General features: G+C 40.8%; 1 protein-coding gene across 2 annotated transcripts in view; it reads left to right on the top strand.

The window, feature by feature from the left end:
• The first annotated feature begins 346 nt into the window (after positions 1-346).
• CHFR (checkpoint with forkhead and ring finger domains) overlaps positions 347-17,942 on the top strand; it is a 29,214-nt gene continuing 11,618 nt past the window's right edge. Inside the window, exons 1-10 of one of the 2 annotated variants that reach the window (XM_048821597.2) lie at positions 347-452; positions 1,031-1,175; positions 2,267-2,366; positions 10,199-10,308; positions 12,275-12,334; positions 12,508-12,720; positions 14,096-14,269; positions 15,009-15,165; positions 16,377-16,531; positions 17,081-17,243. In XM_048821597.2, the coding sequence (XP_048677554.1) occupies positions 1,043-1,175; positions 2,267-2,366; positions 10,199-10,308; positions 12,275-12,334; positions 12,508-12,720; positions 14,096-14,269; positions 15,009-15,165; positions 16,377-16,531; positions 17,081-17,243 (1,265 nt within the window). In that variant the 5' untranslated portion in view covers positions 347-452; positions 1,031-1,042. Of the gene's footprint in view, positions 453-506; positions 524-1,030; positions 1,176-2,266; positions 2,367-10,198; positions 10,309-12,274; positions 12,335-12,507; positions 12,721-14,095; positions 14,270-15,008; positions 15,166-16,376; positions 16,532-17,080; positions 17,244-17,942 lie in introns of those variants that run through there. The other variant, XM_075119987.1, reaches the window with a different exon arrangement.

Below are 17,942 nucleotides of genomic sequence, written 5' to 3'. Positions count from 1 at the left end.
TGTTGTTATAAACATTATTACTCTTTGAGGGTAATTGTTATAGGACATTCATTTTGCCCATGACAAAGATGGCCGCCAGCGGGCTCTGTGATGAATATATTATCACAAAAGGGAACAGTGCCCACATCCAAAATGCCCGACGCACCCTCGCCACTGGTGCCCACCTCCAAGATGGCCGCCGCTGTCCTTCCTCCGCCTCAATAGTCGGTTGGCTTCCCCAATCCAAGATGGCTGCCTAGCACAGAGGAAAGAGGCGCTCTAGCGTGGCCAGGTCTGTGATGGGACCGGAAGCCTTTTCTATCCGTGCCTCCCCGCCCTCTGGGTTCTCTATGGTGACCCTGCTCTGGTCTCCAATAGGAGGCGTGCGGGAGCTCGGGGCCCCGCCCAGAGTCTGATCAGCTGATGGCTGGCAATGTCTGTTGACAGCAGCAGCCTCCGCGGCAGGACTGGGTGTAAGAGGCTGGCGATGGGGGAGGGGATCGCTGCGAACCCCCTCAAGTCCCCTGGGGCTGGGGGCAGGGCGGTGAGCGGGAGGGACGTTGCGGGAGGGAGGACGGGGCCCTGCCAGCGGCCCCAGCCCGGCTCCTGTGTGTCTCACCCTCAGGGCTGTGAGAGGCCTTGGAGGGCCAGGCTCCGAGGGGGGCCCCGCTTGCCCTAGAGAGGAAAGGAGCGGGGAGTAGAGTGGAGGGACTTCAGCCCACACACCGGAGCAATGCAGGAGAGCTGGGGCTGGTGTGTGGGCAGGTGTCTGAGGGGCTGCTGCTGCGGGGGAGCGGGGTCTGGAAATAAAGAGATGAGAGGGGAAGTGATGGCTTGGGACAGAACAGACAAGAAGGGGAAGAAGGATAGGCGGGGAGAGAAGGCTGGGGAAAGAGAGAGAGAATCATAGCTGTGAAAGCTGCGAGAGGAAGAACAGATGGGAGGGGAAGTAGGAGGGGTATGTTTGTGAGAACTGGGGAGGGAAACCCTACTGTTTCCAAATGAAACTTTTCCCCTGTGTGTCTTGCGATTTATTTATTTATTTGATCAGATGTGAATCCAAATGGAGCACTCTGAAGGAGGAGACCAAAACCAGCAGCAGCAGCCTTGGGGGAAGCTGATCCGGTTAGGTGCTGATGAAGCAGAGCCCCATGTCTTACTGCTGAAAAGAGAATGGACAATTGGGCGGAAGAAAGGTAAGATGGCGTGTGATTTGCTAGAGGTCGGACTAGGTGATCATAGTGGTCCCTGCTGGCCTTAAAAATATATGAAGATGGACTCTGAGACATGACAGGTATGTTGGTATCTGGTGTGAGGATAAGGTGGAGATAGGTTAGAAGAGGCTCACCTCAATGCTTGCCACAAAATCCCTTGTTCCCTACTCTGTCATTTCTATGAGAGAAAAGTTGTGCTCTCTCCCTGTCTTTGGCTTTCTTTTTTAATGGTGTTCTTGGTGATATCACAAACACCCAATCCCGTGAATTTGTCTTGTTGATTTCCCTGATTGTTTCTGTGCAAATAAAAAAGCACTACATTTCAAACCAAGTTTTGTCATGTCATACCCATTTTGTCACTACTCTCTCCTTTAGCTCTTGTGATTTAAAAAAAAAAAAAAAAGTGGGGTGGGGCGTGGAGGGTCTGTACTGCTACATTTTCACACTTCAACACACACCTACAATCCAAAAAGCCTTAATTCTTCTGGCTGCATGATGGTTGCTAACATTAAAATAATTTCTGTGAGAATTGATTTGAAATGCAAGTGTTTCTGGGTTTAAAAGTGTTGACTATTTGACTTAATTTTAAGGCAATTCCATGTTTAAGGCAAATTATCCACTTAAGCTTGCACTGTGCCAACTGGCACTAACTTTAGTTGCCTGTCCATCAACTCAGTGCATATCATGTTGTAGCACCCAGCATCAATGAAAGTATATTATAGTTTATAGACTCTATATAGTCAGTCAAAATGGAATTCATGGAACATATTATAGGGAAAATATGGCTGGGAAGGAGGGATTAAGGTAGTGTCAAAATGGTGAAGGTTCCCATCACCCCTCAAATCATTACTAACCTTCCCCTTAATACTCCTGGCTAATGGCAGTGAACTGCGCTGGATTTTAAATTTTCTTTGTCTTTAATAATCTAAAGATGGTGATAACACATATAAGAAAATCTTATTTTTAAAAGAAGAGTTTTAAGTGGACTGATCAGTCTCTGTGATGGGATCTGCCTATGTAGATACTCATGGGATATTTATAAACATATTGATCATAAACATTTTCTTCTTAAGGTTGTGACTTGTCCTTTCCTGGCAACAAACTGGTGTCTGGAGATCACTGTAAGATTACAGTAGATGAAGAATCTGGACAAGTATCATTGGAGGATACCAGGTTAGCCCTGCTTTAAACTTTTATTACTGCTTGCTAGAGTAAAATTCTGTTTAGTGCTCATGAAAGGAGCTAGGTGTACATATCAGAGAGTAGTTGGTAAGTCTCTTATTTTTTAGGTGTTAGTTTTTTCCAAAAATCCCTAAAACTCATCCCCTCCCCCCCATGGAATGCCTAGCTTACTGGATGAAAAACAAACTGATGGTGGGGAGGGCCTGGTAGTTTTGTATACTGTGTGTCTTATTATGTGATTGCAATTATAGCATTGTGAAAAAAATTATCAGTGACTTTAGGAGTTTTTAAAAACTGTTCATGGTGAATTAGTATATGGCATACTCATTCCTTATATTATCTCTCTTCCCTACCTCCATCCCCAGCTTCGGGGGCGGGGGGGGGGGGGGGGGATGCATTCGTACTGACAACCTCAAAAACGTGCAATGGATATGAATAGAGATTCGTATTTGTTATTCCTTTTGGTGTTTAAAATATCTCTGAAGGTAGCTAGTATTTCATAGGAACTTTGGGGCTTGAAGGGTTGTCTGGATTTTGGCTTTATTTATAGTTTGAGCTCCCTTTTGGATCTATGGTAACGAGCACCGTATAAATACTTATGCCTATTGTATTATATTTTGAAATTATTTTGTCACCTCAAGCACTTCAGGTGGAGAGGAGAGAGAGAGGGGCCTAATAGGTAACATTATAAATCATTAAACTTAATTAAATAATTGAAATTGCTCAATACAACATTGTAGCTGTTGATGTTGCCATTAGTCATTTGTTATCAGAAGTTTTTTTTTTTTTTTCGTTCTTTCCTCTAATCAGTATTTCAGGGAGTTATTATGTAGTGATATAATGCTTACATGAATCTTTCCACAATTAGGGCCTTTATGTGCTTAATTTAGGGCTTGTCTACACTTACATTTTATATAGGTCTAACTTGCTGGCTCTGGGGTGTGAAAAATCATCCCTCTGAGCGCAGCAAATCTGAGCGCTTTAAAGCACTAGAGTAGGCTGGCTCCGAGCGCTGGGAGCCGCTCGTCCCCTCGTGGAGGTGGATTACCAGGAGCTTCCCAGCGCTTGCGTGTGACCACACTTGCACTTCAAAGTGCTGACGCGGGAGTGTTCCCGCGACAGTGCTTTGAAGTTTCTAGTGTAGCCATGCCCTTAGCTCACCATGAGTAGTCAATAGAACTACACCATAGTGCATAAAGTTCAGCATATAAGTTTTTGCGGGATCAGGTCCAACAAACTTGCTCTTCTGGGAGAGATTATTTCCTGCTGGGTTATAAGAATGCTGGTGAGAGCTTATGCAGTGTTGTTCTACCCATGTCAGTCCCAGGATATTAGAGACACAGAATGGATGGGACAATATCTTTAATTGGACCAACTTCTGTTGGTGAGAAAGACAAGTTTTGAGATACACAGAGCTCTTCAGGTTTGGGAAAGGTATTCTCAGCATCACAGTTAAATGCAAGGTGGAACAGATTGTTTAGCATAAATAATTAGCACATACTGTAAGGGACTGTTCAAGGTAGAATGGCCCATTGACACCTCTATAGTCATAGAACAAAAAGAGGGGGTTAGTGCTTTACAGCTTGTTGTAATGAGCCATAAATCCAGTCTCTCTGTTCAGTCCATGATTTTTAGTGTCTAGCGGAGTAATACATTTAAGCTCCCAGGCTTGTCTTTTGAAAGTGTTGTTGTGCAGGTTTCCTTTGAGGAAGAGGACTGATAGGTCAGATATAGAGTGATTGCTTTGTGAAAAGTGTTCACCCACAGGTGATAGGATGTTTTTGACTTGTTTCATTTTCTAATCACTACTGTAGAATGAAGTGATTTACTGGTTTCACCCACATAGTTATTGGGACATTGTTTAAGTTAGCTGGGATGTATAATCTTTCTTGCCTGTTGCAGGATGTATGGGGTCTAGTCAACAGTTTCCTTTGGCAAAATTTAACTAAGGCCTTGTCTGCACTGCCACTTTACAGCGCTGAAACTTTCTCTCTCAGGGGTGTGCCCCTGAGCGCTGCAAGTTTCAGCACTGTGAAGTGGCAGTGTAGACAGTGCACCAGCACTGGGAGCCACATTCCCACCTCTGGTAGCTACTCCCCTCGTGGGGGTGTGGTTTTTTTTTTGTTTTTTTTTACAGCTACTACACAGCCATGTTAAAGCGCTGCCATGCTAGTGAAGACATGCCCTTACTTATCCACTCCCTCCTCATTCTCTTGATCAGAGTTGGTAGATATGATGTTGCAAGTGGGATTCTTTCCGGGGCCAGAAACTTACTTCTGACACTGATTTAGGCCACGTATTTTTTCTTTTTATAAGGTAGGAAATACTTTTTATCTTTGTGTGTAGGGAAAAGTCTTGAACAAGCAGAAGCTGCAGAGTAGAAAGCACGAAGTATCATGAGCAACTGTAATCTGTCTGCCTAATAAAGGGCTTAGGGACTTCATCTAGCAGTTCAGCTGTCCCACAATTGACAAGGTTGAAAACGCAAAAAATAGACCCTGACAGTTCCAAGGGAGTTCCATTCAGAGGAGTGCTGCCTGCTGTGCTGGCAGAATTAACCTAGATCAGTGCAAAGTGCGGAGTGGAATGATCAAACCCTGAATGAACAGACCTGACCGTGTGGGAGCTACAGTCAAATTTAACAACGTGTGAATGGAATTCTCAAGCAGGAATTTGAAGTGGGTCACCGCATCCTAACCACAACATTTATCTTTGCCTTCTAAGGCTATGTCTACACTATGGACCTTATAGCTGCACCACTGGAAGGTCTCCTGTGTAGCTGCTCTATGCGGACAGGCAAGAGCTCTCCCACCGGCATAATTAAGTCACCCCCAAGAAGTGGTGGTAGCTATGTCAGCAGGGGAGTGTCTCCCACTGACATAGCGCTGCCCACAGAGGTGCTTTGTAGGTGAAACTTATGTTGTTCAAGGGGTCGTTTTTTTCACACCCCTGACTGACAAAAGTTTTGCTGACAAAAGTGCTAGTGTAGACAAAGCCTAAGTCTTTTCTTTCTACCCTTCTTCTGCCATAATATATATTCCCTCTGACCCTCAACTCACGTGTCAGATCCCACACACACACAGTTTGCTCTCCAGACACTGTAGGAGAGCTCAGGTGGCTAGCTAACAAAAAGGGGCAGCCAGTAGAAGAGAGTAGCTAACTACTGAGCTAACTAAGACTTTGCTGTCAACGTTGCAAGAGTGTAGTTTGTGGAAGGGTGGAGCTAGATGCACTGTTAGCCCCACTGAAAGGCTGCAACCCGAAGTAATGCCTCTCTTCCACAACTGAGAACATGGCATGTTATATTTTCACATACCTGACAAAAAGGAAGAGGGCCTTTTATATATTCTGTCTGTGCATGGGTGAGAGTTGACTTAAAGCACTGTAACCACACATGGAATAGGAAGACAGTCCTGACTGCCTTACTACTTGCAGAAGATTAAGCTTCTCCTCTCTCAGAATTTGTCTGAGACCTCTGATATTCAAGGCCTGCTGTCAATATCAGCTGAGCTATACAGAGTCAAACTGGCCATAAGAAGTTGTATATCTAAGCTTTTTCCACCCAGAAAGTGCCTTGGCTAGACTACACTGGCAATACTAAAGTGCTGCCACGGCAGTGCTTCAACATGGCTTGTGTGGTCATGGCACAGCGCTGGAAGAGAGCTCTCTCAGCGCTCTAAAAAACCCACCTCCACAAAGGGCGCGTCTCCCAGCGCTGGTGCACTGTCTACACTAGGGCTTTACAGCACTGAAACTTGCAACGTTCGGCGGGACGGAAGGGTTCACACCCCTGAGTGAGAAAGTTGCAGCACTGTAAATTGCTGGTGTAGACAAGCCCTTAGCATTTACTAGAAGAAACAATACTGTATTAGATTACTTAATCAGTTTCATTCACGGAACAGTTGGCTTGTCCCAGGGAAAAGCAATTAATTCTTTCTTAAAAACAAAAATTCAAATGCAACTCGTGAGATTGAGGTAGACTTTTGAAGGGCCTTTCCCTGTCCTCCATTGGGCAGTTTTTGTGTGTGTGCCTGCATTAAATAAGCAAACTACACTCTTAACTTTTGGATTGGCCCTTCCAGAGCCAAGAGGCACATTGATGGAATTGTATGGGATAACTTGCACCGCTATACCCTACCCAAATGGGAATTGGGTCAGGATACAGAGATTTATATTTCTAGTCTTAAGAAAAGTGTTATGGGATCTTTTATGACCTGGATTTACGTTTCATCTGATAGCTGAGTTTCCTTCTCCTCTCACTCCAAAACAATACAGCTGGTTGGCATTGGTTTAGTACTGAATCACAAGGAATGTCTGTTGGACTTGGGACATATTAGACTTTCTTCTTCACTTGCAGTACAATGATTTGTAGTGCCTGATAAATACATAAATTTAGCCATTTTTGATGTTTGTATGTAAAAAATCCATTTTGTGATATCCAGATACTCCACAAAGTGTTAGACTTCTCTGGTTAGAGCCCTAAAACTGGATATGACACACAAAATAATGTGACAATTTCCTGTATTATTGGCTAAGATCTAATTTTAAACACATTCAGTTTTCTTTAGTGTTTAGCAAAAACTTGGGTGCTTTTCTTTGAGTGATGTGATTTCGCCCCCCACCCCCCTTTCTATTAAACAAGTGAATCTCTGGGCAGCTGGAGGGGGAGAAACTTTGACCAAAGATTGCTCATCTGCTGCCCTACTGATTTCCTCATTTGGCTTTGTTAAGGATGATGATTTGGGCCCTGGTTCTCCAAATGACTAGTGTAGTCAGAGCTTTGTTCAAGTCAATGGGAGTCTGCAGGAGCACAGAGATTCACCTGCATGGAAATGTGTGTGGGATTCAAGCTTTAGTGTTGATTTGGCAGCAGTTTTGGCATGTTTTTTCCTCCAAGTAGCAAACTTCACTGTTTGATATCCAAGAGTGCACATCTTTCTAATAAGCATTTAGCTAAAACACCTTAAAGTCCCTTATGCCCATTTTGGGGTTTAGCAGAACTGCTTAATAATTATGTTAAAGGTACTTATAAAACCCTTTGTATTGAAATTTTTTAAAGTTCATATATTTGCCCTCGTTATGGCAATAAATCTTGGGGCCAGAAACCTTCTGAAGATCGCTAAGAGAGATTCTTTATTTTGTCAGACTGAGCTGTTTTTTTTCCCTCCACCTGATATTTATGTACACTTCAAAACAAGACTTGAGACTTTGTGTCTGTGGGTTTTGCATCATCGCGTACATAGACCACTGCTTAAACACTCAGATATGACTCTTATTTCATTAGAGTAGTGGTTGTGTCCTTCTGTTGAAACCTGTCCAGATGGGTAATGTTGCAAGCAGAGTTGTTCCCTTTGATACTTTGCATGAGTAGCCAGCCTATGATATAACTGTAATCCAAATTAGTGCAATTGTTTCATTGTATAAAATAATCCCTGAAAATTCTTCTGCATTAGTTAAAGGAGACTTGTAACGGTTTCTTTAAAAATTGGGCATTTCCCCCCCTTTTTTGTTGTTGCTGTTTTACTATTATGAAGAAGGCCCAAATGGTTTGGGTTTTTTTGTATTTGTTTGTTCTGGAGTTTTGCTGGCAGATCTCCAGCAGGTCTCAGTGGTCATTTTGAGCAATAATACTTGATTGAAGGAGATTGAAGAAGTTTTAGTCAGTTTTTTTTAATCTTTAACAATGGTTTCCTTGGTTCAAAATATTTCTTTGTCATTTAACATAGGTAAATTAATAACAAATCAAAAATGTTTTTTCACAGTTTGACTAAAATTCTCTTCCCCTCCTAATTGCTCAACTTTCATTCCCTTGACTTTGGTGATGCACTTTGCTGTTTCTCCGGTCATCATAGAGTCTTCCAGCCTCAGCAGGAGCTGTATTTCTAATGTAAAAAGACAAGGAGAAAATATTTATTTAAGTTTTCTACTCTTTTAAAAAAAAATTTTAATAAAGGAGCAAAGAAGGAAACAAGTCCAATGTTTTTCCTCCCCTCTGCAGGGGACCTTCAAAACAGCATTTCTTGCAGTTTGCGCTGTGTTGGTTGACTTATCCATGTACAATATAAAAGTGTGTCTGATGAGGGGGAAGCAATATATTTCTTGACTGAGAAATCACTTAGTGCCACCTCAAAAGTGATTTCTCCTAGCAGTGCTTCTGACTTCCTATCGTCAATCTTTCTGGATATTTAACAATCTCTTTACTTTCTCTTCTTGTGTAAATAGCTGACTGAAGGCCTTTCTTCTGAGCCGTTTTTGTTTAAAAGGATAAATAATGAGAAGAGAAGGATGGGATTTGTTTCTAGATAATTTTCCACCATGAAATAGAAACTAACTATGGTACGTTTGGGAAAATCTGGGCTGTGGTCTGGGTGAGTAACTAAGTTCATCCACAAGATGGCAGTAAAAATTTGTAGTACCGAAGGTTGGCATAGATAACAACAAAAAAGCCCCAATGTTCTGTAGGCATCTTTATACATATAGTATTAGTTGCTGAGGTTCTTGGATGGCAGAAATCTGAACTCCTTTAGTTCTATGAGGCTTTTAAAAAATGCTAATATTGCAACAGAGCTGAAATTACTAATTTCAGTGTAATTTGACTTGATTTTAAAACACTTATAGCAACTATATGAAGTGGTACATCCCAAAAAGAATGAGTGAAGATAGATATAATTAGATATTTAGTCAGTAGCTGGTGGTACTGTGCACTGATGTGTTTCCAAATTTAAGTCTTCAGATAATTTTTTTTGAAGGTTGTTTCCACTTCAAAATGATTCCATCTAGCTTGGCTTTTAACTCCATTTAAGTGCATGTACATGTTCTTTCCTCCTATTAACTTTCTTAGGGTTGCCAGGTGTCCAGTTTCCACCAGAACACCAGGTCAAAAAGGGACCTTCCCCTGCCTGGTGAAAACGAGTGAGTGAGGGTGGGGGAGAGTGAGTGACGGAGGGAGGGGGGATGGAGTGAGCGGAGTAGGGCCTCAGAGAAGGGGCAGGGCAAGGGTGTTTGGTTTTGTGCGACTGGAAAGTTGGCAACCCAAAATAATTGAGGTAAACATCATTGGAAAAATAGATACTTCCTTCTTTTCTTCCTTCTGTCAGTAATCCACAGGTGGTAGCTCAAGAGTGTGATGTTGAAAACTTATAGACCTTAAAAAATAAAATAAAAAAATAATTCCAGCAATTCATTTTCTAACTCAAATAAGAATAAAATAACTGACTAGAGTCACTAATAACCAGAATCATTTCCAATCTTCAACCTTTGGCATTTTAAACTTTCAACATCTGAGAGGAGGAGGAGGAAGGAAAGAAAGGCCAGCATGCGGTCCCTGGTTGTACAGAAAATGGGTTCTTCCACCCCATAAACAGTTTAAAAGAGAGTCCTTCCTATCAGTGTTAATCCCAACACTACAATTTAGCACTTTCAGATAGGTGGCTGAGATGTTCTTCTGCTTCTGTCCCTTTCTGTCTTCCGTTTATCTTAGCTGTAACTCATTCCGTAGGGAGCAATTCTCTAATTATTTTGAGCCATTCTCCAAATGTAAGGGATCGTTGCCTGTCTATCTGTCTATTAGCCACATGTTTCCTTCCCAGGAGCCGCAAACTAGCAATGAAGTCCTCAGCAACTCTGCAGAACAGCCCCACAGGGCAGATTTTTCCCGTTCAGTTATCTGGCTTCTCTTAATCTTGGCTACATTTTTTTTTTTTTTTTTGAGTACCAGCAATTTTCTCTGCTAATATCTCTCCCCCCACCTTCTTCCTCTCCCAATCAACCCCCACGATAATTATGAAAGCATTTGGGCTAAATAACTGTCTTTCTCTTTGCAGCACTAATGGAACAGTAATTAATAAACTGAAAGTGGTTAAGAAGCAGACATGCCCTTTGCAGACTGGGGATGTGATCTATGTTGTTTACAGGAAGAATGAGCCAGAAAACAGTAAGAGGATATCTTCTTTTTTTTTTTTTTTTTAATGGCATTGGCTAGTCATAAGGGATACAAGGGAATATCAGATGGTGAGAATAGAGCTACTCAGTGAATGATAGAGCAAGTAACTTTTTAATATTAACCACATTTTTTCATGATGTTGGGGGCCTTCTCTAGTTATCAGCATCATCATCTTCTATTATTTGTATTATGGTAGAGCCTATAGCCCGCGTTTGAAATTGGAGCCTCATTTTGCTAGATACTCTATAAACACATAGTAGAAAATAGCCTACAAAACTTAGTCTAATTAGACAAGATAGATGAAGGCTTGGAGGAGAAATTGAGGCATAGAAAGGTGGAGAGACAAGCCAAAGGTCATGCAGTATGTCATTGGCAAAGCCAGAAATAGAATCCGGGTCTCCTGGGTCCAACCCAGTGCCATGAAATTGGTTATAAAGTATTTAGCATTTGTTACTTTAGTAGAAAACATTCAGTTTTTAGAGGTTTCCTTTATAATAGATGAAAGGTATAGGTATTTTAAATACTAAATTCTAGCTACTGTGTCCAAAACAGGAATATAAATCCCTGAAATGAAATTTTATAGTGGGCAGATTGGGAGTGTAACAAGTTATTACACTGTCATATGCTCAGGAATTATTATGAAGTGATAGCTGCTACTGTAACGGGTGTGGTATTAAAACCCCAGATAAAACTTAAGCCCCAGATGAATTTGGTGCCTTAGACTTGTCTAAAGTGTAAGAAAGTATAGATGTCTTAGAATTTATGTTTGCAACTATGCCACGACAGGAAAATTTATAAGCTGTTTGTCCACAGTTTATTTTAGATGCATATAACTGTTGGAAGCTGAATTCCCTTTTGTAACCTCACCATCAGTTTTTAGACTCTGGATTTATCAATTTGTGATGTCGGTTTTACAGGAAAGCAGTGGCACATGTGCACACACTCTAAATCTATATCTCTATATCCACTGTCTCTTTTGTTGATCCTCCTTTGGGAATTTCACTGTAGTAGTCAATACTAGTTGAGGAATTCATTTACCCCGTTGTTCCAAGATAGATTCAAATGTTCTGAGGTATTAATTTTCTTTTAGTTAAAATGTATTTGAACAGGGCTGCTTAGTGCCTAAGTACCTATCATTCAGTCAAAGTTCTGAGTCCTGATTTTTTTCATCCCCTGTGCCTTGAAGGACTGAGAGTGAGCTTAGCTTTGGCATGTATAGTTGTCTTATTTAAGCAATTCTGAAGCAGACTAAAAAGAGTCCTGCATAGTTCCTTTGCTAGTAAGATTGATCACAGTGCAGATTTAGAGGGTGTTGGAAGGACCTAAATGGTTGAGGATAAAAAGCAAGGGGACACAATGGGATCTCTGGGGTTCTGTTAGGAAGCTGGAGGGTTCCCACAGGCTGGAGAAGAAAAGAATTTGCTCTGATTTGCTTTGTAAGTAGATTTTGGGTTAGTCGGTGAATGGCATTTGGGTAGTGGCTTAAAATGTTATATGGAATTTGATTGTTAACTTTAAACTTTTTACAATAAAATCTAAGGAAAATTATATAAAAAATTGAATTTACGAATAGTTAGAGCTCACCTCTCAGCCTTCTGGAGAGAACATCCAGTACAGTTGTATTAATAAGAGTAGTCACAGCTTATCTTGACACACAGCAGAATTTATAGTTAGGAAGTGTTTAAGCCTCAATTTCTATGGTTGGCACAAGCTAAATTTCAGACAAAGCCATTCAGCTTGGTCTGAGAAGAATAGATCTAACTGTTCTGTTCCTAATTACCTCCTAAGTAGCAGCATTAACATTGGCTATAACAGCAATCTCTTGTTGGCCCTCTCCATTTTAGGAAAAGTATGAGAAGCAGCCAACTGTGGGTAGGAGTTGGTGAGAGTAAGAGGGAGAGAAATAAAAACACTTTTAAAATTATAATAAAATTTCTGCCATTTTCTCTCCTTTCAGATGTTGCTTATCTCTATGAATCCTTCAATGCAAAACAAGATGTAACTCAAGAACCAGTAGGTAAGTAAAACTATTAGTTCAAGACTAAAAGGGAGATGAGTGGTTGTGACTAATTGTAGCCGTTTTAAGAGAGCTTGATTCCTTCAAATCTTGTTAATTGACTCTGTTGAAGCCATGACCTTTTGAGGTTGCCTATCAGAGAGATGTTCTTTCCACTCCCTTTTCTGTTACAGAAGCTAATGTAGAAAATACGTGCCATCTGACCAAAGATACCTCACATATAGGAAGAAGTGATGATGGAACCCAAATTACCTCATCACTGCCAGCCACTCAGTCTTGCTATGAGGAACCACAGCCATCTACTTCTACATCTAACCTCTTTAATGCTTCTTCTACCTCTCTCATCGAGCGGGTATCTGCTGAGCAGGATAATCCTTCAACATCTGGTAAGGTGTTGTGTGCAGTGTTTGTAAGGTTGGTGCCTCAGAAATTATGACTCTTCTGTTGAATCCTAAGAAACTAATCTCTTACTGTAGAGGATAGAATGATAATGATCAAAATCCCTGCAAAAGTTCAAGTCAAAGCACCTGATCACTAGTTAATTTAATAACTTGTTCCATAAGAAAATCATAGGCTTAGTCCTAGTGGCTCGGAGAGGCAATTGAGAATTGTGTGAATTCAAGGACACAGAAGATGCATTTCAATCATTAAATGTTTTAATTTTGCAGCACTCACCATCTTGGAACTTAGGTGCAGCTGTTGGGGATTTTTCCCCTCATCAAGCTGGAGTGTAAACTTACTGAAACTATACAGATCACATCACAAAGCTAACTACAACTGAATATTTGCACGCATGCAGTCGCTCACTGAGGAACCATTCTAATCCTCACTGTTGCTGCTGCCATTCACCAGTCCACTTTTTCCCATTCAGAGATTTTTAAGATCAGAAGGGACCACATTGATCATTTAATCTGACAAATAGAACAAAAGACAATTATTTAGAAGATGTAAATGATGTTCCCAGAAGTGATCCCCAGTTCGTCTACCCACCTGCCACCCATTTTAACCAAGTGAAAATCCACTCTCATGCTGTCTTTCCAATTTACCAAATTACATGATCACTGCAGGCTGCGTCCTGACCTTCAGTTTATCCTCAATCTTCTGTGCACCTATACTGCAGTTAGTCTCATGACCTCACTCCATCCCCAAATTACTAAATGCTTCAAATACTGCAGCATCCGATTGCAAGTCTGGCTCTGCCTGCTCATACTGGCTCCTTCCAAAGTATTGCTCAAAATGTGCCTTAGCCTTGATGTACTCTGCATATTATTTGTGCTCCCCACAGACTCTTCAACCACTTCTGTGGTAGGCTGCATATGTGGAAAGAGGTGTGGGGGCTGGGTGTGTGTGTGCATGCGAGAGAGAGAGAATAAAATCACTCCAAGACTGAATCTTTATGACTAAGTATGGGCCTGGAGCATATTTTTATGAATGAATTATAAGCACTTCTATTTAGATGCGGAGCATTTACAGGTTCTGTACCAGTTTCTTTACAGATCCTCCAAATAATCCGGTATATTGCGAAAACTAGGATAGATGATATACCATATAATCGTGCAAATGATGCCAGCACATTTCTTGTTTGACATAGCCTTTTCTCATTCAGATGATGATTGAATTGGGATGGGCATGTGTCATGGAAAATATCATAGTTTTTCTCCAGTGTTCCCTCTTTGTACATATCTGTTAATAATCTGTGCTTTCGTTTTACAGGATCACAGTCCTCTATTTTCATTCCTGTGCCTGCTTTCCCCACTCTAGAACCTAGGTGTCCTGGAGCATCACATGAAGAACAAGGACAGCTGTATGCAAATAGTGAAACTTCCACTATCACTTCAAGTATCATTGATAAAGAGAGAAATGAAAGTTCTACATCAGAGCCTCAAAGGGAAGAGGAGGAGGACTTGGAGCCTGCAAAGAAGAAAATAAAAGGAGGCTAGTATATTATGTGACCTACGTATTATGTGACCTACGATGTAGCCTTCTATTTTAATCTTTTGTTAAAATGATTTGAAAGAAGACTGACACTCTCAGAAGCTTCCAATTACGTACATGGCTCGTTTGTTAATTTTTCACAGAATTCCATTTGGGTTAAGTGAAGCACAGGGATCTGAAATGACTTACCAGGGCTCTGTAGGCAGTTCAGTGGTTCAGTCTAGATTAGAATCCAAGACTCTAACTATATCTTATGAAAGTTTAAGACTATTATTACTTTTTTTTTCTCTGCTGAAGTGAAATGAGTCCAAAATGCACTCCTATAACCTAGAAGAGCTTTAAAGGATATGTTTAAATGGTGTGTATATAAAACCTTATTCAGAACACTATGGTTTTTAAAAACACATGCCCTCAGGCTTCTATTACATCAGGGCAAATATGTTTACTTTTAACAAAGTATGATTTAAAGGGATCAAATATTGTTGATTTTAGACCTGCTCCAGGCTTCCTGCTATTCTGTTGCTGGCTCAGTGAAAGTAATGGCTGTGACTGTAATACTGTGCAGAGATCAGTCTGCAAAGCAAGGACATCAGCTTTGTGACAACACTAGTGATGGAAGCAGATATGAATCATAATGCTTAGCTTTTTGGCTTAATTGAGTAACATTAAATAGGAAGGCTCTGACACCCATGGTCCAATTTCATGTATGTTATAACACTGAGACATGTCTTCTCTGCAGATGAGAATGCTAGTCCATCTCTTCAGATGACAGCTCCAAGTCAATGTATAATTAAAGCTGGATTTGAAGGCGCAAAAACAACAAATGTAAAACCAGACAAAATGGAAGAAACACTCACTTGCATTATCTGCCAGGAATTGCTGCATGACTGTGTCAGGTACCTATAGTTTAAAAAGAACCTTCTGTAATTAAATGGGACTTAATACAGAGAACACAATAACTACTGTTTGGGGTAGTGGGGGTTTGTTTGTCTTTTGTAAAATACTAGTTTCTCTTGAGAGTTGGTAAGATTTTCTATTTTTATGCAGTGTATATACCAGGGTTTCAACATGTACGCTTCCCCCACCGTACAGTATTGAACAACTAGCTAGCTGCTTTAGGCTGGGACTTTCAAAGAAGCTTAAATGGTAAAGTGTTCACCATCCTAAAAAGCTTTGGGCAGAGACCACAGTCAGAGGCATGATACAGGATTTAATGGACCGTTGAGTCATAGTCATTGCTGGTATAGCAAATCTCATGATGAATTCTAGTTCACTTGGCCAGTGGCTGGTTAAACAAGGCTTTGACTCTTCTTTAATCAACATTACCATTTTCTGATGGGAAAACTCTACTATCCAGCTTTCTCCCACTAGACTGAAGTGGAGTTTATCAGGTATCTTAGCCAGAAAAGCAGATCAGACTGAACATGAGATGCCAGTTGAAGTGTATGATTTTAATGGATTTTTTTCCCATCTCGATATGGGAAAGGTGAGCATCTTTGCATCAAGCATATATTTGGAAAAGGCTCAAAATTATAGGGGACTTGTTTTAAAAGTAATTGAACAATTATTAAAGTTAATTTAAAAAATGAAGAAGTGTCCTTCAGTAATCAAAAGTGCTAGATTAATAGCACAGCAGTCTGGGAAGTGTGGATGAAGAGAGTAGAGTGATTCCAGCTCCAGTCTATATTAAATCCTTGGTCTTCGACAAGACTTACAATAATACGATGCTAATTGTGAATGTGGGTTATTTTATATTGTAGACAAGCTTTCTACAATCTACTAAATCCTGAGATTATCCACTAATTTCCAATAGACTGCTAAACATCTGTCAGCTGATTGGTAACAGAAATGTGGTCACCAATTCAAATCTCCTGTGTAGTACTAGCCCCTTGTGAAACAGATCTTCACTGTAGAAAAACTATTGGAAAAACAGACTTCCGTACAAATCGTTATGTAAAGTTCTTTATGGTATTTCTTGATTATCTAAACAGATATCAAAGGACCATGCTTTTAAAATACTTTTGTATTTAAAGCTTATGTAAAAGGCCTGTTTTGAATCTTGGGATTTCTCATTGTCCCTGTGATGTAAACTTGTTTGTGTTTCCAGCTTACAGCCCTGCATGCACACCTTCTGTGCTGCCTGTTACTCGGGGTGGATGGAACGGTCTTCTCTCTGTCCAACTTGCCGTTGTCCAGTTGAACGTATCTGTAAGAACCATATACTGAATAACTTGGTTGAAGCCTATTTAATCCAGCATCCAGGCAAGTTGGAAGTGTATTTAATATACTTACATATACAGCATGTTTCAGATATTAAGTGTGAAATAGGTGTATAAACAGAGAAAAAGATCTTTATCCATAAAACCTTCTTTGCCTATCTTACTATTTTGCCTGTTGCTCTCATGTTGCCATAAGAGAAAAAGAAAGCAGTTTATTACAGGAACCTTTTTATAATACTAGACCTAAAGGCACTTAACAAATGTTAAGGATGCTGTGAACTTTAAGCACCCACTCCTGCAAATTTCATCCTAACTGAGTTACCCAAGGTCATACACTGCCACTGGCAGAGCTGGAACTAGAATTATGAATTACGGGCTTCAGTCTTACGCTTGTGAGTTTATAAAATGTCAGATACACGAACGTTCTAGGTTGTTTTACATAGCTACAACTACTGTAGTCACATGTTCATAAATACTGTGTACATTGTTTAAAAACTTGCAAGGCGGTGGAGATGATTTTGCTCTGGAGTAGTCGATTTGGTGATTTACAGCTATTTTTTTCTTCACGTTCATATTTGTGTTTCTTTTGCAGATAAGTGTCGTAATGAAGAGGATGTACGTAGTATGGATGCTAGAAACAAAATCACTCAAGACATGCTGCAGCCTAAGGTGCGAAGGTCATTTTCTGATGAAGAAGGAAGTTCTGAGGATCTGCTGGAACTGTCGGATGTAGATAGTGAATCCTCAGATATCAGGTATGTGCATTGGCTTAGCTTTGTTTGGGTCTGAGCGCTGGCAGTCTCAAACCAGGCTAGAGCACTGTGTTAGCTGCAGCCGTTTGCAAAACTGGGATTTAATCTTTATTGCATCCCACATTTTGAAGCCCTGGCATTATGTTTTCATGAACATTGTCAGGGTTCAGTTTTGATTTATTTTTGTTTTCAAGTTTGTTTTGGAACCTCTATAATAATCTCAAAACTGATAAAGTGCTTATTTATAGAGGCAGCAGGGAGCTGATCCAGGTCTTGGCACAAGCTAAAGCAGCCCAAGATCACCAGAGTATAGCTCCAGCCATGCTACCTTCTGCCCCTGGCATTCCCTCTCCACCAGAGGTCCAGTAGTGGGTGATGTTGAGCAGCGAGTGCTTTACTGAAGGATTCCCAGATACAAGGAGGATTCCCAGCTGGTTGGCTAAGCCAAGTTTCTGGTGCCAAAGGGGATGGAGTGGAACAGAATGGTGGATCTGGCCCTAAATCACCACATACTGTTGTAACTTTTTGTCCTCCTTTTCCTCCATCCTACGCCTTCTTGGATTGGAAGCCAAGGCAAGCATTGTGTCATTTGTAGGTCTTGGAAAGCATCCAGCACACTTGTGGGCTCAGTGTAAATTACAACAATCTAGGGCTACTTGTACTCACTTCTGGAACTAAAAAACTTTAAATGCTTCTGAAATA

The sequence above is a fragment of the Caretta caretta genome, chromosome 15, assembly GCF_965140235.1.
Source record: "Caretta caretta isolate rCarCar2 chromosome 15, rCarCar1.hap1, whole genome shotgun sequence".
In the NCBI taxonomy this organism is placed as follows: Eukaryota; Metazoa; Chordata; order Testudines; family Cheloniidae; genus Caretta; species Caretta caretta.
This window is presented reverse-complemented; position numbering and strand designations above follow the sequence as displayed.